The sequence below is a fragment of the Trachinotus anak genome, unplaced genomic scaffold, assembly GCF_046630095.1.
Source record: "Trachinotus anak isolate AG129_WGS33_773 ecotype Australia unplaced genomic scaffold, CSIRO_AGI_Tana_v1 ptg000028l, whole genome shotgun sequence".
NCBI classification, from domain to species: domain Eukaryota; kingdom Metazoa; phylum Chordata; class Actinopteri; order Carangiformes; family Carangidae; genus Trachinotus; species Trachinotus anak.
In genome coordinates, this window is record NW_027273879.1 from 12,474,002 (window position 1) to 12,500,809 (window position 26,808).

General features: G+C 38.8%; 1 protein-coding gene across 4 annotated transcripts; it reads left to right on the forward strand.

Moving 5' to 3' along the window:
• Window positions 1-136: 136 nt before the first annotated feature.
• On the forward strand, window positions 137-26,249 carry pnpla7a (patatin-like phospholipase domain containing 7a). 4 transcript variants are annotated; one of them, XM_071465473.1, is made up of 36 exons: window positions 137-288; window positions 750-801; window positions 906-980; window positions 1,915-2,002; window positions 2,219-2,301; window positions 2,485-2,585; window positions 2,728-2,868; window positions 2,951-3,110; window positions 3,831-3,911; window positions 4,634-4,762; window positions 4,944-5,024; window positions 5,880-6,009; window positions 6,108-6,185; window positions 6,336-6,412; window positions 6,561-6,716; window positions 6,930-7,007; window positions 7,501-7,706; window positions 7,837-7,968; window positions 8,171-8,294; window positions 9,684-9,797; window positions 10,169-10,235; window positions 10,414-10,563; window positions 10,834-10,897; window positions 11,110-11,278; window positions 13,250-13,432; window positions 13,658-13,776; window positions 14,009-14,165; window positions 15,426-15,542; window positions 15,752-15,821; window positions 16,843-16,959; window positions 17,134-17,282; window positions 17,435-17,587; window positions 17,797-17,916; window positions 19,912-19,996; window positions 20,519-20,676; window positions 22,024-26,249. In XM_071465473.1, exons 2-36 carry the CDS (start codon window positions 751-753, stop codon window positions 22,144-22,146), a joined length of 4,086 nt encoding a protein of 1,361 aa, XP_071321574.1. In that variant the 5' UTR covers window positions 137-288; window position 750; the 3' UTR covers window positions 22,147-26,249. The 4 variants fall into 4 exon arrangements, with proteins under 4 accessions (XP_071321574.1, XP_071321575.1, XP_071321577.1 ...); XM_071465474.1 differs by having other exon boundaries at window positions 6,108-6,179; XM_071465476.1 differs by lacking the exon at window positions 20,519-20,676 and having other exon boundaries at window positions 22,024-22,160.
• The last annotated feature ends 559 nt before the right edge of the window (window positions 26,250-26,808 follow it).

Below are 26,808 nucleotides of genomic sequence, written 5' to 3' on the forward strand. Positions count from 1 at the left end.
TTGTTAAAACGTTATGGTGCAGAAGGTCTTTGTTAGGAGAGCCCCTTTTTTTAATGTTGTAAACAGGAAGACCATGATGTGGCTGTTCGGCTCCTGATTGGCTGATTGCTTTAAGCGGTACCAAGGCAACGGCAGACATCCATAACGCTATTGGTGGACGTGGAGTCATAGGCGGTGCTAAGCAAGTGACCACGGACTGAAAACTTTGTTAGCTACCTGCTAACTTCGCTCCATCGTAGGTGTGGAAATGTTACTGGCCTAAAGCAGCGCGACAGAAATCCTCGAAAAGTAAGCCTTGTGTTTTCTGTACAGTCAGCACAGCATAGTCGACTTTGGCTATTCATTATAACTGGTTAAACGGCTGACATCAACCAGACAGCTGCTAGCTGTTATATTAGCTAACGGTAGGGTATAGCTAACGTTGAGAAAATATTAAATAAACAACATGAACCGTGAGTTAATTTGTCGCTGGTTAATTATGCTAGCTTGTCGTTGAGTTGTTATGTCATTAAGTTATATTTAAATAAAGGCAGGGGAGCCAGTAGATGAGGGTGGCAGGCGGAGTTCTGCTAAGTCACAAATCCATGTTCTCCTTTTCACAGTTTCCCTTTTTTCCAAGAACTTGTGATGAAATTTAACCTCTCACATATATCGCTACTGTCTCGATTGACTACATTTGCGATTGTATCCAAGTGTCGCTCCGTGTGTGGGTCCCAGGCGTAGCGTTAATGAGAAATGTTGTCTTACAGGATGGACTGCCGTGGAGAGGATGATAGAGACCTGTGCAGATGGGCCAGTTCAGTAAGCGCCACAGTTTCTTTTAAAACATGTGTGAAACAACAGACGTAGCAGCTCATGAGCAGTTGAGTCAGTCAGACTCTGTGCTAACCTAACCTGTGTTGTAGGTGCTGATGAACAGCAAAAATGACATCAGAGCACGGGTGCAACAGTTTGTGGAGGAGAGGATGCAGACCACCATGGTATGAAATACCAGTCATTGACAGCCTTTGCTTTCAACAAGCTGAATTTGGCAGATTGAGAGGTTTTCCCGGTTTTCACTTTCATTGAAAGTTATGATATAATCCACCATATAGTCCCTCCCAATCCCCTGTTTAGTATAATTGGCAGGGAACTACGTTCAGTAGGCGTGTCTCAACTGGTAATAGATAACTGATAACTGTCAAGACCACATTTTATTTTAGTTTACTACAATTATGTTACATTTTTTTCCTATTCAACATTTCCTTCCTCAAGTATGAGATTAAAGACTTCTATCTGTTCATGTACAAAAAGTGAGGAGTTTTAACCTTGAATATAAAGTTATCCCAAGTCAAAAACTTGTGCTATGTCCCAAGGTCATAGAATATTATGTGTTTTCGATATGTATTATAAATTTCATAGTACACAGCTAATTCCAGTTAGAGAACAAGAAATCACTACCATGCGGTACCATGTACTAACAATCCGTATGTTTGGAGTGCTAGTGCCAATTAAACTTTACAGACTGCAAAGTGTTTTACCTAAGATCTAATATTTATTTGTTCTTTTGTATTTATTTGTTCATTGCTTTGTTCTTTGTTTAACTGTTCAAAATTTGTTGGGTTTTTTTCCCCCAGCAGTGAGCAGCATTTTCTTTTTCATATTTCAACGTAGCACAGTGTTGCACATCAACAACACACTTACATCTAGCTTGTTTTGGTATTTTGCGAATTTATTTAGTCACTTTATTTCTAACACTACATTCTCAAAACCTGTTTAGAATAAGTACGTAGTATTCAACAGGGACACAACTTTGGACTTTGAAGGATAATGTTAGTAAATGGACAATTTAAATGCACATTGCTGTGTGCAACTAGACTTCAGTGCCTTCTCATGTTACCATATGTTGTTGCAATACTCTTGTCTGTCTTCTAGCTCACCGGTGTACTGATTGGAGCTGCAGTCGCAGTATCACTGATTGGCATTGTGGTACTATTCCTTTACAGGAGATTCAAGCTTGCTCGTGAGTTATCCAACCACTTCCTGAACCTCATATTTATTCTGAGGCTGTAATATTTCTTTCATTTATTTATTGTGTACTTAAAATAATAGGTCTCTTTAGGGAAATACAAATATATATATATATATATATATATATATATATAGCCTCTTCAATCTTCTCCAGAATGTGGTCTTAACATGACTTTATCTGCATTTTGTTTTTGGCTTGTGTAACAAGGTGAACAACAGCCTGGTGTACCTCATTATCGCTTCAGAAAAAGAGATAAAGTGCTCTTCTATGGAAGGAAGATAATGCGAAAGGTTTTCTCTATTTCCATCTCTGTCTCACACTCACACACATACATGTGCAGTCAGGTAGATTCATCTTTATACACAATTTAGGTAATTTAGGTATGTATTTTTACTACCTGTGCAGTACAAAATAGAATTTTCTACTTTTTCTTAGCATGAAACTAAATGTGTCTCTGTATTCTTGTTTTTAAGGTCCAGACGCTCTCCTCGATTCCTCCCCCCACCTCCACCTCAGTATCAAAGCAACCGCAGCGCATACGCAAAAGAACCAAAGTTCTGAGCATAGCTCGCAAGTATGCTCTATTAATACTTAAAAAAAAAAAATTCTATGTGTGCAAGTAAAACCTGAAACATTTCCTTAGATTTGTTTTGAACCTTGTTGAGCTTATTGATTTATTGGAATTTGTTGAATAATTTTTCTGTACTTCTCAACAGAATCCTTAGGATCCGTAAAGACCCTCCCACCCTGCAGCCCAAGGAACCCCCTCCCTCACTGCTGGAGGCTGATCTAACAGAGTTTGATGTGCAGAGCTCAAACCTGCCCTCTGAGGTCCTCTACATGCTGAAGAATGTCAGGTAGACAAATAAACAACTTCTGTACAGGTTTAGCCTCTTCCATTATTTGTTCATAATGTCTTTGTTCTGCAACTTGCTCTAGGGTTTTGGGTCATTTTGAGAAGCCCTTGTTCCTGGAATTGTGTCGCCACATGGTGTTTATTGAGCTGCAGGAAGGCGAAGGTCTGTTCAGGCCAGGAGACGATGATGATAGTATCTACGTGGTGCAGGATGGACGACTCGAGCTCTGTATCCAGGAGAACGTATGTGGATAACATGATGGTTTTCAGTTGACGGTCTTCTCAGACTAAATTAATTTGGTTTTGTAATATAGCTGTTCTTTTGCTGTATTTGTGTGTAAATGCAGTTATTGATGATTGTTAATACACAAAAATCTCAAACAGAAAAGCTTTAAAATTGCTTCTACAAGGCTCTTGCTTTTTGGCAGGGTGATAAACTCAATGAAATAAGTTTAAAGTCATTACTGTACATTACTGTAGCAAACATGAATCCCACACTGGGATACATGAAAGTAAGTAAGGGCATGTGCACACTTAGCCCTCTGTAAGTTTCATTGTTGTCCACTACCTTCCAATACCCATTGTGCATAGCTCATGAAAAAATATGAACAGGATATGACAGTTACAGGTAATGTAATATTTAACTAGATTCTGCATTCTGCTGTTTAAGAACACAAGAAGATGAAAAATGGCAGCACTTCACACCTTTATCTGCATATAAATGTATTTTCATGTCTGGTGCTTGCTTCTGTTATGTACAAATCATGAGTGGCATCGCACTCCATAGTTTAGTTAATTTACCTCTCCCCGTCATGGCTACTTTTTGAAGTTCTCCTCCCACACCACTGGAATCCTGTACATTTGTTTGAAAGGTGCAAAATAACTGTTTTCACAGTTAAGTTTGAGTAAAGACTGTTGTTGGTGTCATTTCTTTAATTGTGTCTGTCTATTTTTTAAAAATAGGATGGCACAGAACCACTGGTGAAAGATGTGCTCCCAGGAGACAGCGTCCACAGCCTGCTCAGTATTCTGGATATCATCACTGTGAGCTTTTTATTTCTCCTCCATCTTCACATCAGACTACCTTGTACTGCTTCCGTCCTCTTTTGCACTCTGATCTCTCTGTGTCTCCATCCAGGCTCTATTTCAGTGCATGCATTCATTTAGAAGCAATTCTTTTTCTACTTCCTAGTCAACTCAGTTTTTTCGTTTATTACCCTCATACCCTCATATTTTGCTCAGGGCATGTTCTGTTTTGTTTCTCCTTCCTGTCATACCTTTGCTAATCCACTCAGATGAAACTTCCTTTCAGCTTCCTCTGATGGTCAAGAACATGTATTTAATTTGTCCTCACCTTGAACAATTTGCATTTTCCAGCCACTCATATTGCTATTGCTCAGATCAGATTTCATTTAACACTAACCCATTAGTTCAAACACTGAAAATTGATAAACGTGAAAGGATTATAGTGTAGAAAAACTTGTTGGAAATATAAATTTTTAACACTAATCACAACATGAAAATAACTGAAGTGATGTCGTCAGACTTTTGACAGCATTTGTACATTTAATCATGCTTCAGGTTTAAAATGCTGCAAGCACTAAGTACAAGTTCATACAGTTATAAAATTGAGAGGTAAAATGCCTTAATTACTCTGTGGACCATTCTAATGAGGTGGCCATCAACACTGAGGTCGAAGGTGGAGGTGAGATTTTAGCGCCCTCTGTCTGCTCATTTTCTAACAGTTGTTTTCTTGCCTTTGCCAGGGTTATCCAGCTCCATATAAGACTGTACTGGCACGGGCTGCAACTCGTTCCACTATATTACGTTTACCTGCATCGGCCTTTGAATCTGTTTTTAAGAAATACCCAGAGACACTTGTGCGCGTCATTCAGGTAACAGGTTGCCTAACAATAAATAACCAGTATGTATTGTTTCTTTTCCTTGAGACAATTTCTCCTCCCTCTGGAACAAAATTAATGCTGTCATTTCGATCCTATTTGGATGTAACTACAATCTGATGAAGAATATGTTCTGCTCTGTTTACCTCAATATTTGATGTGATGTGTGTTGCAGATAATCATGGTGCGCCTCCAAAGAGTCACCTTCTTGGCGTTACATAACTATCTGGGCCTGACAACTGAGCTCTTCAATCCGGTAGGAGGGAAATTAATTAGTACACACTTATTTGTGTGTACACACACTCACACAGCAAGGCTCTCATTGAATACCTAAGCACCAGTGGTTCTAAATTTGTACATAAACAAGCACAGAAGGGCACATACACACTGGGTCACACATGCTAGCTAATTTCACACAACATTAAGCACAGTGTCATAACTTACAGTCCTTCATAAAGCTGAAGTGAAAATGAATAAAAATGATTACAAGACCAGCACCCTTGAAACCTGGCTTGGCTCTGACATTCATGATCACCAAAAATATTCTTTAGTGTTGTGCTTTCTGGAAGGAAATATGTGGAAGTGCGTCCACTTTTTTGAAGGCTTTAGAAAAGTATTAATGCAAATAACTAATAAATTAAATACCATTACGTGTTCTTCCACGGGATATCACAGATTGAAATATTATAAACGCAACTGGCATCCCCTGGAAAAAATAGTATTTGGATATCATTACTACGGTATGATAGTCTGAACTGTGGATGTTCAGAAACAGTTTTTTCACAAAACTGGGCCACTTGGTTTCTATTGAACACTCTGTTGAGAAGTTGTTTCACTTAAATTTTTTAATAGACGAATCTGGCTGCATACTATTTTTTATTTTATTTTTTGCAATTGTAATCAAAGCACCTAAACTGTCAGTGTTGTTGCTGTGCTTTACCCACTCACCCACACTTATTTTTTCTAGAAATTTGTAATTTGTGATGATCTTTTATGTCAATGTCCCATGGCTTTTGAATAAACCCTTTTAGGGTAACTGCACTTTTAACTGTAGTCCTGACTAACTAAAATATGGACTGTTAACTGATTTGTTTTGTTTGCTAATTGACAGGACAGCCAGGCGGTACCCTTGTCCAATATAAACAGTGTAATTGGAGAGGCAAATTCTGGGAAGACAACTCGTCGTCTGCATTTTCAGGACGAGTTATCTGCTGGGACCACGGAGAGCCCTACAGAGACAGGTCACATTGTCACACAGATATCATTTTCAACATACATTTAAAATTGTGTTTTGTGCTGAGACTGATCGAGTACTGGAACCTCACTTTACATTATACAGATGCTGTAAAGGACAGCCCTCCAAACAGCTACAGGAAGTTGCGTTCAATCTCGATGCCGACAGACTGCGCAGGTGGGGGTCAGTGTCTTGAACAGAGGCGATCACCAAATGCCATATGCCTGTATTAATATCCTGTACAGACTTATCATCGTCACTGTTCTGAAAGCAGGGACAGACACATACAGACGCATGCAGACGTACTTAAACTCATAATCCTCTTCCTTATAGGTAATGACCTGAACATGGCTTGTGAACGAGCTCGGGTCACTATAGATGAGGCTCCATCCAGTCCTGTCACTCAAAAGGTAAGACTTCCCTGCCATGTCACCCTGTTCCTTTGAATCAGAGGTTGGCTGTGTAGATATAACACCATATCCCAGCATCCACTGCATCTGACGCTGCTGTTTGTCATGTTCTGCTTTATTAGTCGCTCTCTTATGTCTGTGTCACTAGTCCAGCCTGAAGAAGAGTGTGACAATGCTGCATACACCCTCTGAAGTGTTTCACTACACAGACAGTGGGGGGCACTCTGATGCCATCCACCTCAGTAAGAGCGGCACAATCTTCCAGGCTGCTAAGAAGGACCTGCTGGGAATCATCCAGCTGCAGGTGGGAGGTTGATCACAGAAAATTAACATCAACTGGTATAAATACGTCAGGGATTACATCATTTTAAAACAAAGCAAAATCATAATTTTGCTTGTACTCCATGTTGTGCAATGTGACATACTTTATGGGAAATTCCTACTGCAGGTCTACATCAGGAGAGCTTAGTGTCTTTTTATAATAAACAGATATTCTGGATATATTTTTCTTTTGCAGGATCCAACTCTCCTTGAGGGCAGAGTGACACTCCATCATGTCAAAGCTGGTTCTGTGGTGGCTCGTCAGGGAGATCAGGTCAGAACTGTAATTGTAATTTTTTTTCCTTATTATTGATATGCCTTAGTGCTGTGGTTCTTAAAACTGTGAGGCATATCTCCCCTGACAGATGTAGAGGCATTTCAGGGGCAGCCATGGGTTGGGGTTCACTGGTAGAGCGTTGTGTCTTTTATTTGTTTACTGTATTTTAGCACACTTAATTTGGCAGCAAGTAGATAATTATTGTCCCAAATGACGTGCTCAAATATAGGTCTCTGCAGTGGTTCAATAGTATTATTTATTTTTTCGATGTAATTCTGGTGTGATAAAATTTGCATATCAAGATGTTGCTGTTGAAATTTCTCATATCTAAATGAGATGCTAGAAAAGTAAAGCTAATGCTGTGATATTACTGTGAAATAAAATTTCAACTTGATGATTGATCAAGGTGTCCCATTAGCACACCTGAGTCTTGGCATTCATCTTCAGATTGTCAAATGTTTGCTCTTCTCTCTTTCTCTTGATGCTTTAGGAGGTGAGCATCCAGTTTGTGATTTCTGGCCTCCTCCATGTTTACCAGCGGATGATTGACCGAGAAGAAGAGACACGTCTGTTTGTGACGCACCCCGGAGAGCTTGTCGGTCAACTTGCTGTCCTGACCGGAGAGCCCCTCATATTCACAGTCCGAGCCCAGCGAGACTGCAGCTTCCTCTCCATTTCCAAAACCCACTTCTATGAGTCAGTCACGTTAACGTATATATACACTCTCATCCATGCAAAAAAGTGTATTCATACTTGCACCTAACAATTAGTGGTGTGTTCTTTTTCTTTGACCTCATTTGTCTGTTGATGCTTTTCTCTTCCTCAGGATAATGCGTGTGGAGCCAAAAGTAGTGCTGAATGTTGCTCATACAGTGGTGAGGAGGATGTCTTCTTTTGTCAGACAGATAGACTTTGCTCTCGACTGGATGGCCGTGGAAGCTGGCAGGGCCGTCTACAGGTATTTTACTGATAGCTTTGTATCTTTTGAAAAAAAGGGTTTTTGGAAAATAACACCAACTCTACAAGGACTTCTGTATTCATGTGGGAGCAGTCAGTATTTTTTAGATCCTTTCCAAACAAGTCAACTCAAATCTTAAATTTGGTTTTGGGTCACAAACTTGTTTACAGATGTGCAGTGAATTTATCTGTATATTTTTCAGGCAGGGAGAGAAATCAGACAGCACTTTCATAGTGCTGAGTGGTCGACTGCGCTCTGTAATCATGAAGGAGGATGGCAAGAAGGAGCTGATAGGAGAGTATGGACGTGGTGACCTGATTGGAGTGGTAAGGAAAATGATAGCAAGGGGGAAGACAGATGTTGGATAGTGGGTGACAAATTATGAATGTCTACTGTGTGTGCACTATGTTGATATTGTTTTCATTTCAAGTAGCTTCATAAATATTGATGACTGTAGATCAGCATAAACAATGTTTTTCTTGAAGATCTATCAAAAATGTGCATATTTGAATATGCATAATGGAAGATCATTAAAATGAACAATAGTTAATCAGCACATTCATAGCATATTCACTGTTAGTACATACTGTTGACAAAACACAGGCCGCCAGTGTGTTTTACAAAAGCATGAACATAAGACCAGTGCCAGTGAGTAAAACACATCTTATGAAGTACATGTTAGGAATATATAGGGTGAAAATGTATCTAACCAGTAGCTGCAAGCCAGCTGAAATGGCATTTAACTAAAAAATAATCAAGATAACACTTAATCTATATTATCCTCACATGCTGTACTTACACTCAGAAACTTTTATTCAGGATACATCATTAAAAAAACACTTGGTCTCAGGCTCTTTTTGAGACAACTTCAAACACATTTAGACAGGAGTTTGCACTAACATCACTAGTCAGTCTGCCGGAGGGAATGTGTCTGGTCGTTTCATATCTTGTTTGTTTTGATTACATTTTTGTAAGAAGAAAGTCTGTATCTAGTACCTGTTAAGCTATCCAGCATATCAGCATAGCAACATTTACCAAGCATATACGACATGTCATTATATATTTCCCAGTCCTGGTCCTTAATGGGTTAACATCTAAAAATAGATACTAATTTGGATACTAATGTAGACTAGTATCAGTTTTGTCAAGCAATATCACTGTTACACTTCACTCACTTTCCCATTGGCTGCTCTGACTGGTCTCTGCCATGACGTTCATGCCATGATGATGTTTCTAATAAAATCTGGGTTGATGGGTGCTATGGTTACTGTTACCTGGAGCAGGGAAGCTGTCATTGCAGCTTCTGTGATGGTGGGAATAAGATTGTTAGAAAGGTGGCTAACATTCAGAGACATATTTAGCACTTCTCTGTTGACGTCAGGTCTGGATGATGAGATGGAGAAATCTTATTTATAGCTTCTTTTTTTTTAACTTAGTCAACTCTGCAAATTTTACAAGTGACAGTTCAAGGCTCAGCAGTCATGGACAATTAAAACTTAACACTGACTTAAATCTTAAATTACATACATACATTTTTATTTTATTTTAATTTTTTTAAATGGGACATTCTGTAAATTATTGTTGTCTTTATTATTTCTTTACATCATAATATGTGCTGTAATGTTTAGGAATGATTCAGATTTCTTTTCACTTGGGACCAACCTTTTTGTTTCTGACCAAATTAACAGTGTGATGTGTCCTTTTTTTTTCTGCAGGTGGAAGCCCTGACCCATCAGAACAGAGCCACCACAGTGCACGCTGTACGAGACTCTGAACTGGCCAAGCTACCAGAAGGAGCTCTCAGCTCCATCAAGAGGAAGTTCCCACAGGTAGGGTGAACCTCAAGTGTTAAGTTAAATTCAGCAAATGAGAAACCACAATTTATTTTTCTTGAACAGCAAGCTTAGAAAATGAATGAAATCGATTGCTTTAAAAAGGAATGAAGTTGATTGAGCCTTGTCTCAAACAATGAGCAGCTTGAATAATGAATCTTCAACTGGACAATAGTGTGGGTAAAGGGTTACCAAAATTATTTCCATTTTTCTTTTACATTTCTTAACATTTTGAATATAAAATCAAGATCAATTTACTGTACATGAATTACATTTTCAAAGAAGCATTGCTATACACATGGTGAGGAAGCTGCAGCTGTCTGCTTGATGATTAACAGAGCTGCTTGGAAAATGTTTGTGCATCTCAGGTTGTCACCAGGTTGATCCACTTACTTGGACAGAAGATCCTCCAGCAGGTCAATGGTCCTCTGACAGGTGTGTGTGTCTGTGTGTGCATTGCTGTCCATAATGTTTGGTTTTGGCTTATCCTGTTTCAACACATGTACCCGCCTCGCCAGCACTAAGGGTACCTTAGGGTTGTCCCACTGGTTTTGGCGCTCAACACAGCTTACTGCTGAAGCAGAGGTTTACTAATTTGTACTTCGTTCCCCAGCTCGCAGTTTGGCCCTCCACACTCCAGGCAGTAAATGGGATGCAGGGAACCAAGCCTCCAACCTTTCCACTGTGACAGTCCTGCCTGTGTCAGAGGAGGTACCTCTCACTGCCTTCACCCTGGAGCTGCAGCATGCACTTATCGCAATAGGTAAAGACTTCCTGTTTACGTCCGTCCCTAAATTGAACTGGGTCTGAGCCCCCAGGACACTTCCTTTCAGCTGACAATAAAGCTGTGTGTGCTTTGGCTCAAGTAAGACAATACAGGTTACCAGTAATTAAAATTGAATTAAGGTTTTCACAATAATGAGCACTGAATTCTTTAGGAAGTGACTGTCAGAGCAGTGACTTAAATCAAGTGGGTTTAATCAAGTGTTTCAACCAGACATTGACTGTAACTGATGTGATCTATCACATACAGGTCCCACTCTTTTGCTGACCAGTGATATTATCAAACAGCGACTTGGAGCTGCAGCACTAGACAGGTATATTTGTGGCAGAACAGTCCACAACATCTAATCTTTTCCTCTGTCCTACTGCTGTGTGGTCCATTTTATTTTTTCTGTGGACTTTCCCTTTTTCTGACTCATTAAATTCAGTTCAAGTATGCTTTATTGGCACAGCAGGAAAATGGATCTACTATGTGCTGCCAGACAGGCAATGCCACCAGTCATTAATGGACTCCTTTTCTCTTCAGTGTCCACGAGTACCGTCTGTCCAGCTGGCTGGGCCAACAGGAAGACATCCATCGTATCGTTCTTTACCAGACGGACTACACACTGACCCCGTGGACACAGCGGTGCATCCGTCAGGCTGACTGCATTATCATCGTGGGACTAGGGGAGCAGGACCCTGCCGTTGGGGAGGTGAGGTGTTAGGGGTAGGTGAGAGGAGAAGTTAGATTTGAATTAATTACAAACTTAGCTATTTATAATTAGCGTTAGAAGAACAGTGATTTATTAGGGCTGCAAGTAATGTTTTTTCAACATCGATAAACCTCTTATCTTTTATAATTAATTGATTATTAATTTGTTCCATGAAATGTCATAAAATAGTATATAAATGTCTTCAAATTGCTTGTTGTGTTTAACCAGCAGTTCAAAATCCAAAGATATTCATTTTACTCAATTTACAATGATATATAACAGAGAAAAACAGCAAATCCTCAAGATTGAGAAGCTGGAACCAGTCAATTTTTGGCATTTTGAAACTGGCCATGTTCCATTTTTTTGTTTTTGCCAACAATTGCAATGAAAAAACGAGAAGTGCAGAAGTCCTTCTTTCAATCTTTATTCCTGTCTTGGCACTAATCCTGCTGGTTACATATACGGTATATATTTACTTCATTACCTAAAACTACTCGGAACTGTAGTTTTTAGTCAACATTATGCAAACAGAAGTAAATGCTGTAATGGTTTGGGTTTATTTCCAGTTGCAGATTTGGTTGAGATAGTGATATTTAATGCAGCAAGACAGTGTACAGTGGGACTGAGTCAAAAAAAAATTTACCATACCCATGTAAGTTTTAATGAAAGAGCATGTCACCCAGTGCAAGAGGGTGAATCACTGATGTGTTTTGAATTGTTTTAGTACAACACATGACGGTCTATGGTACAGAGCATTAAGCTACAGGCTTTAGATACACAGACAATAATTGCTAGAATAATCAATTCAGCATTGATTTTGATCTCTTCATGGGATTTGTGGACCACAAGGAAAATATGAGTATCACTATACTTACCCTTTAATCATACTTAAAAAGTATAGCCTTGTTTGGAGTTTTCTCTCCAGAGAAATCACACCAATTATTTTGAACTGATCTCTTGTTCACTCTGCACACTGCAAAAGTGTTATCAGGCAGGAGCCTTGGTAGAGCTCTGTCTGGTGTGATATTAAGGTCAGTTCTGATCATTTTCCTCTTGAATAATGGTTATATCCAGGGGTTTAACCAACATAATGGTCACACAGGCTCTGAATGGTTTGTATTTGACCTTTGGGCATGGGAGAAATGAGCAAAGGGTGGATAGATGTTGTGAAAGAGTGGCGGGGTGGGAAAGACAGGAAGTTCACGTCCAACGAAGGAGAGGTAATTGCCTTTATGGGGAAAATGGCCATAGAGAAAAGAAACAAATCTATGCCTGTTTAACAGCAGATGGTAGGAGAAATGAAAAGATAGATCAATATTTGCCCTGGCACAGAACGAGTTATTGCTCTGGGTTGATTATATCTTTCAGGGCACATACACACACACACACACCCTCTCACCTTGCACATACTCTAAACCTTTAGCAGAGGGCCCATTGTGTGGCAGATCTGACCTTGCTCTCAGACTATTTAGCCTTTTTTTAATTCCACTGCTCATTCAGTTCCTTCATAAAAATGCCTCAGCTGGAAGATTACACTTTTAGAAATTGTGAATGAAATACATAAAAATGCATTTAAAAACCCATTTCTCAGATAACCTTCCTATTTTGTTCTTGTTGCTCAGCTTGCTTCCTATAATTCTAAAATATTAATATAAATACAATGTGGCTGTTCACATAAAAATGATAAATTTCAAAATAAGAGTCCTTCTGGAATTGATCCTTGATTCATCCCTGAAAGCACACCTGAGATTATTTCCCAAACATAAACATGGAATTGCAATCACATACATACAAGTGCTGATATTGTGCTCACTTAAACTCAATGAAGTCTCTGGTAGTCGCGAGTTTTCAGTATTTTTCTGTGCTCAAAATTCCAACCGTGCAAGCACAACACAGGAGCCACTCTGAAGAACGGGAGGAGAATAAAATGTTCTCAAATATCTGTCCTCCTATCTGATACCTCCCTTCTAGCTGGAGCGCATGTTGGAAGGAAGTGCAGTGCGTGCCCAGAAGCAGCTGGTGCTGTTGCACAGAGAAGATGGTCCCCCACCCAAAGGAACTGTGGACTGGCTGAACATGCGAAGCTGGATTTCCAGACACCTGCACCTCTCCTGTCCCCGAAGGGTCTTCTCTAAAAGGAGCCTGCCCAAACTGGTAGGAATGGAAAATATGGCCAGAGTGTTGTTTACATTCCTCATTTCTCAACTGCAGATCAAAGCAATTTATCTCCTGTTATCCTCTACATTTAGTAGTTTTTCATGATCTTTTATATCTAATATAGCGTCTTCATATTGTATTGTCATCCATTCAATTCTTCGCCATCCTTTCATTCCTTCTTTCTACTTTTATTACAGTCACTTACTTTTTTTTTTTTTTCAGTTGGAGTTGTATCAACGTGTGTTTGAGAAGCCAGCAGATCGCCACTCTGACTTCTCCCGCCTGGCTCGAGTCCTCACAGGCAATGCTATTGCCCTTATCCTGGGAGGAGGAGGGGCTAGGTAACATTCACCCCACAGTTTGTCTTTCTTTCTAAGTTCATATGAGAAGAAATTGTAATCTAGGACAAGAAATTATGTATATCATTTGAAATGTGATGCCTCGTCTGAACTGTCAGAGCATCACAGCATCAAAGATTTTTGGTTCATAATCTTATTGCTCGTTGGGTATATCTGTGTCTTTTCGGTTAAGTAGTTAAATTTCTCTGTGTTTTGTCCCCACCCTCCTACTCAGGGGTTGTTCCCAGGTGGGGATAATGCGAGCTCTTTGCGAGTCTGGCATCCCAGTCGACCTCATTGGTGGCACTTCTATTGGTTCTCTGATGGGGGCACTGTATGCTGAGGACCGCAGCCACAGCCGCATGAGGATGAGGGCCAGAGAATGGGCAATGGTGAGAGTCAAAGCAACAAAAACAACATGACACTAGTCTTGTAAGAAATGCAAATATTAAGAGCCAAATGTAAGAGCTGATGATAGTTTGATCTGCATCACAAATTGTATCACACTTATCCTGAAGGCTCTTCTCCACAATGTTATAACTCAGTATTTTGTGGGGGGAAATTAGTGTAGAAAGATGGGGGCTCACAGTTAAATGATTCATGGCCTTGATCAAACATCTTCTGGATGTTATATAACATCATGCAGCTGTGTAGAGCTTGGATAGATGACCAAAAAACATTTTCTCCCTAAATGGCATTTTCCATCTATTTCTATTATCTGCAAAAATCCATCCAAATAATTGTGACAAAATACTTTAAAGGAACATTTAGTAGATAAACAGTGTTGTGTTTTGGAGAAGAGGAGCAGAGTCAGCTCCTCAGCTCCTACAACCCAGTGTCTCTTGGACAGAGGAATATTTTCAAGCTGTTTCAATTTTCTGGTTTTCGATTTTCCACAATGAAGGGGAATGTGAAGGTGACTCTTTCTTAAAGCTAAAGATTTAATTCTCATGTAGTTTAGCAGACTATATATAGTGGGGTCCTGTAATTAACCATGCTGGGCTGATTAACCATCAAAAGTAATGAGTTATTGTTGTACTTACAGCTCTGGATGGCTTCCACATTAAACTCATGAACGGAGTTGTGATATGAAATTCATCCTCAGGTTTATAATACTGTGACCATCCATGATGGCTAATTTGAGACACCTGCTCTGTCTGCAGGCAGAGCATGTGGTAGGATTTATCTTCCCTCAGTGTTCCCAGCGCCTCCTGCTCTGGCTCTGTCCTTGGTTCTGAACCTTCCCTGTAGAAGCAGCTGGCTGGCTTGTTGCCCCTTTAGTGTCAAATTAAAAGAACCACTGTTGCAAGAACAAAGTTTATCCTTAGCAAAGTCAGATGAATAAAGTGAGAACAGGATGGGCTGATCTGTTGAAATAATCATGCCCTTTATAGAGAGTGAATTTATCTTTTGGAAGGTTTACCAAGTAAAGCATGTGTACACACGAGGAGGAAGAAGTAATGAAAAAAATCCCTCATATACAGCTCCCACAAATACAATAAATAAAAATCCAGGAGACCTTCTTTAACATCACATTAAACTTTAATATTGACAGATTATTTCTGCGTTATACTTGAGGTAATGGTACATCTTGCAGTTGTGTGGAGTAGAGAAACCACTTGAACTTTCTTTTCTCTGGCTTTCCCCTGTAGGAAATGACATCAGTGTTTAAGAAGGTTTTGGATTTGACGTACCCAGTCACCTCCATGTTTTCTGGTGCTGCCTTCAACTCCAGCATCAGCAATGTCTTCAAGAGTAAACAGATTGAGGTGAGTGAAATGAGGTTACCAAACACCCAACAGAATCACAATGTAAATGGGGACTAAAGAAGAAAGAAGAGAGATTGGACAGATGGCACTGAATTAGTTTCAGCTGCTTAAGATGCAGAGAAATCTGGTTGTGGTGCTGGATAAGCCAATGTATCATGAACTTACATTATTATGTTGATCTGTTTCGATGTAACCTTTTGTGTATGCAGGACCTTTGGATCCCGTATTTCAATATCACAACTGACATCACTGCCTCAGCCATGAGAGTACATACTGATGGTAGGTACAGTGTTCTTTTTAGGTATCTTATTATGCCTCTGTGCTGGCGATAGCCAGGGCCAGAAGCATATTGTTTTCAGGTTGTGTGTCCGTATGTATGTCCATACCATTCCCATCCCCACACAATATCTCAGTAACACCTTGACGGAACTTCTTCAAATTTGGTACAAATGTGGACTTGGACTCAGGGATGGACTGATCAGATTTTGGTGGTCAAAGGTCAAGGTCAGTGTAACCTCACAAAACACTTTTTCACCATCACTCAAGCCTTCACACAGACAAAATTTCACACAAATTATACGACTCTGGATAAACACAGATGTAGTCTGGCACACAACTGCAAGGCGGTAATTCTAGTTTTTTTTTTTTTTTTTTTTTTTTTTTTTCCACTTTTAAGGAATCCTTTTGTTCTTGTTTGTTTAAAAGGTCAGTTCATCCCCCAACTTTTGTTTACGTAAAGTGAGACTTTTCCGTGCAGATAGTTTTTGTTAGATTTTATTATAGTTTTGGGTCGTCCATTTGGAGACGGTCCAACACATTCTTGTGAATGTTCAAATTTGGTACAAATGTTCACTTGAACTTAAGGACGAACTGATTAGATTTTTTGATCCTTGGCCAAAGCTGAAGAATTGATATGCTAATTATGACAAAATTTAACACAAATGTCTAATAGGATAAAATGATGACGTGATGACATTTAAATGGTCAAAGGTCAACTTCATGGTGACATCATAATGTTCTGTAAAAACATTTCTGGCTGTTAATCAGTGCTGTAACTGAGGAACAGAAGTGAAGGTTGTGGACATATTTTCTGCAACTGGTTGGCAGAGGCATAGAAGTGCAAAGTGGTAATTCTAACTATTTGAGATATCTGCCACTGCTGTCCTCATTGATGAATTGACCCTTTCATTAGTCTCATGCATGAGTTTAATTTTCTGTTGGTTCAGCTTGGTTGCTTTCGATTAAGTACATGGTGCTTAATAGGCATAAAACTTGAAGAGTTGCCTGTTTACTGTTTTAGGTTCTCTGTGGCGGTATGTTCGTGCCAGCATGTCTCTTTCTGGGTATCTGCCTCCTCTCTGTGACCCCAAAGATGGACACCTACTGATGGACGGAGGCTACATCAATAACCTGCCTGGTTTGTTACACTCAGTCTTTCCACTTTTAGTACTCCCTTGTCTGTGGTGAATTAGTTGGTTCGTGTCATTTTGTTTGTTTTACCACCTATGTTTAATTATGTTTTTTTTTTTCTTAAGCAAAAAACTTTATCCTTCCCTTGTCCCACCTCTGTTTCTGTCTCTTCTTCTCCCAGCTGATGTGGCGCGCTCCATGGGGGCCAAAGTGGTGATAGCTATTGACGTAGGCAGCCGGGATGAAACCAACCTCACTAATTATGGCGACTCACTCTCGGGCTGGTGGCTGCTATGGAAACGCCTCAACCCCCTAGCTGAGAAAGTCAAGGTAATGGATTGATTAAAAATAAAGACAACATACTGTGTAAGGATGTGTCTTAAAAATAAATGAGTCCAATGAATACCAATGAGGATATTATTGGATGTGTTTTTTTTTTCTTTCAGTGATGCATATGTTCATTTCTACACTTGTGGTCTTAGGTGTTGAACATGGCAGAGATTCAGACTCGGCTAGCCTACGTGTGCTGTGTGAGGCAGTTGGAGTCTGTGAAGAACAGTGACTACTGCGAGTATATCAGACCTCCAATCGACAGATACCGTACACTGGAGTTTGGCAAGTTCGATGAGATTGCTGTAAGTTTGAGAGAGACTCTCTTCTTGTGATTCTTATTTCTATTTTGTTGTCTCCTCATCTGTAGGCAGTTTTTTCTGTTTCTTTACTCTGTTTCAGCCATGCTCATCAAAATGTTGATTTCAGTAGCAAATATCAGACAAACTGCCACAAAGTATCCTGAATTAATTCATGTTCAACATTTTCTGGTGTGCTTGTGTGTGTGATGTAGGAGGTAGGATACCAGCACGGCAAGACTGTGTTTGATGTGTGGAGTCGCAGTGGAGTGGTGGAGAAAATGTTGAAGGACAGACACCAGGAGGAGTTCCACAACACCCAAAGCAAGAACAATGTAAGAATGAAGGGAGGGAAAACCACAAGGGAATAATTGTCATTGTAGACTCAGTCATAACTGAAAAGGATCTAATCACTGGGTTGCAACGTAACAGTGAGTCAGAATAACTTTTTGTGGAAGCACAAAAAGTATATATATATTTATTTATTTATTTATTTATTTATTTATGTATAGCCAAAGATTTTAATTCAGAGCTAAAAATTAGTTTTGCATGGTTGCACAGAGAGAGAACAATTGAAATGAACAGAGGAAAATCACTGCAAAACAAACTAAGTTAAGCAAATATACAAAAAAATAAACACCCTCACAGTGAACATTTATTTAAATTGTAACACATTTCTATGCAACAAAAGTTATAACCTCACCAGAAATGTTCGTAGATTCTGTAGGACTGCCCAAATCATTTTAACCATTGTGTACACATAATGAACACATCAGTAAGTGTAAAACCCTGATAAAGTGAACTGAGCCATTAACAGGCAGGAAAATTTGGCTGAATTTGAAAAAAAAACAAAAGGTCAGAAAGAAAATCAAACAAAGAGAAGTATAGTAATCTTACATGCTTAATGTAATATCAAATAGATGAGCTCACACATCTAAAATGTCTAACAGTTAGCCATTAAAACCCTCACATCTGCAAGACAAATTTCACTTGAGTTTCTCTAGTATCTGTCCTCTCATTTGCAGTCCCTGCATGTGTAATCGACCAAATGGTTATAAAATATTTTTGACATTTTCTCTCATTATTGTTATTGTTTCTACAGTATATCCTCATTGTCTGCTGCAGTTCATTGATACCATAATCATATTTTAGTCCTTGGGCTACACTGCTGTTAAAGTAACAGCATTAAAACTATGAATCAGTCTGTTCTTAAAGTACAGAGAGATAAAGTTACCGTACACCAGATTTGTCCCCCAGCAATGTCAAAGAAAGACGAAGGACCAACTAAACAAGAGAAAAGACAGGATGATGGATATGAGATATTTACCTACAATCTGAGCAACAACATGATGAAGGGAAGAATAGTAGGATTCATATTGAGGGGTCATGATAGTAGCTCAAAAGCAACAAACTAACAAATGCACCTGAACAACAGTGGAGAGAAGAACAATAATGCTTCAGACTGTTTTATAAATAAATCCCATTCTCATTCTTTAAAACAATAGCCTTCCCACATAGGCAGTTAATGAGCGCCTTTCTTTTCATTTTCAGATGCTACTGTAGGGTGCAACTCTCAGGGGAAATAATGCAGCTCTTCCTGTGATGGTTTCTACATAGCACTGTATGTTCAGTAGTGTTGCAAAAAAAAGACCCAGTATCAGCAGCTGAAGACTCCATGGAAAAGTGATCAAATGACAAAATGTGACAAGCAGTACTATTTTATTTGGTCCCTAAACAATACGTAGATTTCTATGTAATATACTCTAAAGGTGCATTAAAAGTAGTAAATCCAATCCAGTTCAGATCGTATGTGCCTGACAGAACGAAAAATGAAAACAGAAAAACAGATCTGCAACAGAAAGTCTGCATCACAACTTTCCCTGGTTTCCTTTTTGTTCTTTCCTATAATAATTAGTATCTTGTTTTACATTGTGTAGAAGGGGCTCAGTCTTGTGTTGTGGTGTGGTTTTTGTGGTTTTTCACCCTCCGAATAAAAACAGTTTTCACAAGTTTTCACAGTACAGCAATTTAAAGGTGTGGTACATCAGCACAATGTTGCTTAAATGGAGACAAAAAGATTTCATACAGCCTAGCTCTCCCCCTTTGTCCTTAATGAAACTGCTGGCTGCTATTTATGCTTTCATCAGTGCACGTAAGCAGGAATTCATCACAGCGTTTTAACAGATGAGGTGTTGACACCTGGCAGCTGGCATAGTTAGAGCACAATTGGTTAGTTAGCTTCTACCAATAGAATATCAGAGTCTGTTTGTTGGCTTAGTCTATTTTCAGCATTTCTTTAATGTGTGTATATGTTTGTGTGTGTCTTCCAGGTGGTGACATGTCCCAATGCTTCCTTCACTGACCTGGCAGAAATTGTCTCCCGCATCGAGCCTGTCAAACCTGCTCTGGTGGATGGTAAACCTACCAACACACACTGCAACACTCGCTCTCACATTCAGCCACACCCACAAGCACATGTTTTTTTTTGTGTGTGTACACAGTGTCTGGGAGAAGGGATACTGTTACTTTTTCTCTTTCATGTTTGTCTTTCCTATGCTAGCTCTTATTTGTTTTTCGAAGGGTTTTTTGTTTTCCTGTCACACTCTATTAGCAAATGAATCTGTTTCACGTGGAAGAGGAGATGGATTGCTGCGACCCCACTGCAGGAGAAATTTTAGTATGTGTGTTCACTGCACACATGCAGGTTGTAACATGCTGATGGAAAGTAGGGCCTAGGCAAATTTAACATGCAGATGAATCATTTTCAACCAAATGGAAACAATTTGCATATTTAAATTATATTTGGATATCATGTTTACGTGCAACATAAAAAAAAAAAAAGCTACAAATCTCGTTTTTCTCAGTTAGCTCCATCTCCAACTTTCTTCTTCTCTCCTCCTCTACACTCCACATACTCCTACTTATTCACCTACAAAGTGCTTTCTTTGCTTCCTGTCGTCCACTCCTTCCCTTCATCAGAGGAGTCAGACTACCACACTGACTATGAGGAGGACGCAGTGGAGAGCGCTCTGTCTGACATGGAGCTATACAGTCGATATGGAGAGCACACTGAAGGGGAGGAGACTGCTGACACGGTGGGGACCTCTGGGTACACGTGTGGACACTGTGGAATCTAATTAGTACATAAAATAATGTTTAGTTGTAGTTAAGGGGCAGGGCTTAAGGGGAAGTTGTAGAGTTTTGACTTTGAGTCAAAAATAAAGGGATTTTCTGTAGTTACTCCAAGAATCAATTAGGCCTTGAGTAATGAAAAAAATAAAATAACAGAACATATTCTTGACTCAGTTTCTTTCATAGCTGATTGAAAGACTGAGCAACTGTATTTTCTTCACAAAAAGAGTATGACTTGATCCAAAATCAAATCTGCTTCCCAGTCCATGAAAGAATAAACCTTACTTGATTCACTGGGTTTCACTAGCACAGCTGTGTAACAAAGAAGTGTGTGTCTGATATAAAACTAGATAAAATCTATAAAGCTCAACTTTGCCAAAAGAGGTGAAAGTAATTTCAGCTGTAAGGACTGAAACAAACCAACTGAGATAAATGTAAAGTTCCAACAAAGTCTCAGAGACTGTAAATTCAGACCTTGTGATTCATTTTCAAAAGCAGCAGAAAGGTCAAGTAATACTTGGCTGGAGCATTTCTCAGCCTGAAAAGCTGTGTTAGTACGTTTTAAACAGGAATGACTGAATTTTTACACCTTTTCTTCTTTATCGACCAGCTGATTATACACATCTGTCTCTTGTACTTCAGACACAAACTGGAGTTAATTGGAGATAATTAGTGAGAATAGATTGGAGGCATCCAGCCCAAGCCATTATAGAAGGTACTGGAGAAATACCTGTTCTGTGTACTGGACTCTGTGGTGAATGGGGATGTGTAGTATCGTGAAAATCTGAAAAAAAACCAAATCATTCCCACTGTCAAATGAAATAATTATCATAATAGCAATAAGAGGATTAATGGTTATGACAGACATCTATGGATTAAGAAGCAGTTCAAATCTGATGAAATGTCAGATTGTTGAATTGAAAGTCCGATATTTTGACTAGATCAGAGCTGTTACACTACTTCAAATACTATGTATAACACTGTATGTTGAGACACTACAAGAAAGTACCACACACACTTTAATACAAGCCGTTTCTTACTACACAGTTATATTAATTTAAATTCTTAAATTTCCTAAATTCTCCAGACTTGGATAGTGCTTTATAAATAACACAAAAGGAACAAAATTAAATTACCAATAGAAAACAGGGGGCATGTCATTTGAGACTGAGCCCTTCAGTAGTAGTCTTAAGCATTTCTGTGCACTTTTTCTTTATAATTTGATCAAATGTGTCGAATATTATTCTGATGAAATGTAATTTTAAGTCCTCGGCTCTTAACCGATACCTCACCTTGCTTCTGATTCTCAGGATGAAGAGCTGGAAGGGAGACGTGTGTGCAACATTACCTCACTCACCAGGAGCCAAACTCAGTCCCCTGCCGTCCCTGACACTCCACCGAATGTGCCGCCAAACCAGGAAGTCCTTCCCTAACAGTCCAAGTGAGGATTAGTCGAATGGACTGGGCTCAAACTATTTAACCTGCCTGTCTTTGCCACATTTTACCTTCCAGTCTGTCCCACATTTACCCAAAACCTGTTCCCTGCCCTGAGACTGTCAGAGTAACCAGGATTACCATTTTGCTTCATTAGCTGTGTGGTTGATACCAACTTGACCGCCCCTTTAAGAAAAAACCCAAACATTATTAAGTACAACATTTATTCAGCTGCAGGTCCTATGCAAACATAGTTATTTCTCATATTGAGACAGTTACCATTAGTTTCTGTAGCTTTATATGAATCACAACGGCCTAGTGGAAGATGATGAGAAGACGGAGGTAAGGAGATACTATGTCCATAAAATATATATATCACATGAAATCTTTGTTGATAACACTTGTAAGATTGTTGGGAGAGTTAAAGGGTCAGTTCACCTAAATAACAAACATTTTGGTTTTTCACTTCTGTTATCTAGACATGCAGATAGTTTCCACCTCTGAGATTTCTGACAAACACAGCATTAAAATATAACATGAAAAACAGCAACCACGTCCAAAGATGATTGAAGGTTTAAGAAAAAAATTTTTTTTTTCAAAATTATGTTAATTTTTCACTGGGTTTCACTAAGTTTGCCCCTTTCTTGTCAAATACTGGATATGTGCACCTCCTCAGGCCACTGAAAATCCTTCAGATGAAAGAGCCCAAGACGGTAAAATCACACCATAACCTGTGATGAGGGGTACAAGTAGACTTTATTTTAAAAGAGGAAGAAGGTAAAAATGATGTCAGCTGCTACTTTGTATAATCCACAGGACACATTGTCCATAGTTTTCTTAGGGACCGATTCTTCAATAGAAAGTAGATCTCATGCAAACAGTCGACAGTGAAGTCTGTGGATAGTCCTGAGGATGTGGGACACCGTTTCTGATGAGTGAGATTAAAATGTTTTATCAATGCTGGTTCTCACACCATTGATAAAACAAAATTCCAGAGTAGCAGAAATCTCAGAGACAGATATTTTGAAATTTGGGCAAATAAAATCAAAACTGTCTGCATGGTTAGATACGACTAGAGGTGAGTAAGAAAGATACACTTAGTGGCTACTTTATGAGATACACCTGTACAATCTACTACAGTCCAACGCAGCGACACTGCTTTAACACCTATGTTTACAAAATCAATAATGTTCAGTTTCTGGTGTCAGTTAGAAATATGTAAATGTATATGTTTATTACTGAGGTTATAGTTAAAGATGGTGTTGTATTGGACAGCACTGTGTAAAGAGGTGCTGCTAATCTTTTGTCTTCTCTTTTTACAAACGAGGAGGGCAGAATATTAGAAACAACACTGAGTATAATGCAGTCTAGTACAACACTTGACTACGACCTCAGTGATAAAACATAATTGATTTAACACTCTGACAGTGTCAACAAAAACTTAACATTATGGTTATCATGAAAGCAGCTTTTATGGCAGGACAGCTGTATTGGATTGGATTAGACTGTACAGATGGACGTTTAGAAGTTGACACATTTATTTATGTAATCTGGATGAACCGACTCTTTAAAACAGACTAAAACATGTCAGTACGTGACAAAACGCTGTACCAAGGATACATTAAAGGATAGGTTTAGATTTTTTAAATCGCATACATATGCCTTCATGCACACTGTAATCATTCCTTCTCCTCCATGCTGGCTGCAAATTGATAACTTTCTAGTTTTTTGGGAGGTTAAATAGAGAGTGAACCAAAAAATGATTTGTTAACAGGCACACAAACCCAGTGAACTGCATCTTGTAATATGCAACTCGTGTCTTAACTGCCCTAGCAAAGTGCATAGTGATTGGGTATGAAGACAGGGCTATTTCATTCACCAAGTGTGCCATAAAAAAAAAGAAGCTAAAATGGCTTCAACAGTCTGAGTTTGACAAATTAAGAGGGTATCTTCCAAGGGTAAACGGTGCTTCGTTGCCGAGCTAAGCTACAACAACCAATAACTCTCAGTGTATAAACTGCAGGCATCTGAGTCTTGTACTGAAGTATATAAAAAAAAAAAAAAAAAGACTTTAAAAAATGTGAACCTGTCCTTTTAACATTTTGTACACGCTTTGTACACAGTCTTTGTGATGATCCTCACCAACACTTGGCAACCAACACTATTTTAAAAACAGAGAGCGAAACCAGCAGCACACTCCATGGCCATGGCTGTCAGCACAGTTTTTTCATAGCCAATGTGCCAGGGACATGGAGGGAAGTAATGATTGCAATATACTTCAAAGCACTAGTTTCCCTCTCGGCTGGTGAGAGCCCCCTCCCCCCCATCTGTTTTCTAGTTTGAATCTATCAGACACAGACTGAGCAGCAGACAGTGGGTGAACTCTGAAAAAAACTCTCAGTACAGTTTATGCACAGGGGCTATTTGCAGCAGCAGGGCAGTTCTTTACAGGAACATGATGAAACACAAATTATTTGGCTCGTCGAGATGTCTTTTAGCTTTTTATTCCCCAGTGATTTAAATCTTTTTTTTTTTTTTTTGTTTCAAGAAAACAAAAAAAAATTTGTAGTGTCCTGACGTAAAGTTGATCTGATTTTTGTTACATCCATATTTTACAAACAAGTGAATACTTAAATATTTTTCATGTTTAAACCAAGAATGTATGCAGCCTAGATAAGCCGTAGAACATTTTATGCACAAGTCACGACAGCTGGACAATCATTCCAGAAATGCAATGCAATGCACAATGAGACTAACAACTCATTATATAGCCTCGATTAACATGCCTGTGCGTGACATTATACTATCAATCTTAACTACAGCTGCACTAATGATTAATGTGATTTTTTTTTTAGTTAACAGTTAACAGATTAATTGCTCAGTTGATAAAATGTCAAAAAATGATGAAAAATGGATATCACAATTTCAATCCAAAACCCAAAGATATTCAGTTTCTTCAATAAATGTGATGTCAAGAAAAGTATCAAATATTAACTCTGAGAAGCTGGAACCATCAAATTAAAAATTTACTTAAACAATTAATTAATTTTCAAAATAATTTGATTAGTTTTCTGTTGATCTGTTGATGTATTGTTTAAGCTTTAATCACAGTATTACCAGAGCCTGACCAGTACTGGATTTTGATGTTGATACTGATAAAAACATTTCAGATTTTAAAAGTCAGATACCAGTACATGGGCAGATATATGGGTATGTTAATGTAAATGCATAGCAAAACATTATAAATGACTGAGAAAGACATTAAGCAGTAGGAAAATAATCTTGCCAGTGCTCTCTGGCAGACAAACAATATAAATGGCAACACCATTTTTTTTAACTAGTGCAACATATTTTTGGGATTTTCTACTGCAGTTTACTTGTTACTTACCAGGCGACACATACAGTAGGTCATACCACCAATATACCATGCAATAAGCTAATATCAGCTGGCCAACCTATTGGTCAGGCTCTAATTATTAGTTCATCAATGCAACTTTCTTTTATTTCTTTTCCTTCCCACTTGATGTAGCACCCTGTGAGCCTCACTGTATCAAGTTGAGATCTTTGACAATACTAGTGCCGCAGTGCCTGCAACATTGCATGTGTAGACAGTTGGAGAAACCCTGTGATAAACAAGATGGCGCTTCCATATGTTGTTGGTTAAACAGTCTGGACACAGAAAGTGTGAGCAAAGTGGAGATAGGAAACCGTTTGTTGTTTTACCAATAAGGTGATGGTGTTTGCACTTGTGTTTGTTGTACTTTTGGGTGGTTTCCAAAAGCCGAGCACAATGAATTGATGTTGTCTGGCAGAATGAATGTTTCAGTACTTTATTTAATGGGACAAGGTGATGGATAACGTGCTTATGTAATGTGTGGAACTGTGCCATGAAGTTAATGTAACAAAGCCTTAGATGACCTGTATGGAAAATCAACCACTTGTGCCCTCATTTGGTATTTGTTTTGATGATTAATATACAATGATGAAGTTTACCAAGAAGCCTGTGCTATATGACTTCAATTACTTGTCTATATTTATGTTATTTGATAAATATTGTTATTGATAATCAATTGTTACTAATAAACCACTGTTTATTGTTGTACTTTTTGTGTGAAATGGGACCATTTGGGGCTGCAAATAATTATTTTCATCCTGATGAAAATGAAGATGATTAAACAGCCAGTTATTTTTTTCAATTATTCATTTGGTCCATAAAATTAAAATAGTGAAAATGACCTCAAATTTTTCTTTTGTGAGAACCACATTTTCAAATCAGCAAATTTTCACATTTGAGAAGCTGGAACAACAAACGACTGCAAAGATAAATCATTTGTCAAAATTACTGCTTTTCTGTTGGCCAATCAGCTCATCGTTTCTGCAGCGTGACCATTTGCAGTTTATGTGAAAGAGAGAACCAACAGATTTTAATCAGGACCACATGAGCCAGTGGGAAATGATTCTCAGAGCCCTGACAGAGGAGTGACACTTCTGAGCAAAGATCTCAAGTTTTTACTTTAATTAACGCCATAATTCAGAAATATGCTTAGTGCCGTTTCCTGCAGGCATCTCCAAATGAGATCACACACCTGAGTGAAGAAAGCATCAGTAAGAAAATAAATAAAATATCATATAATGAGGAAATGGTCCCGCTGGGTGGCTTG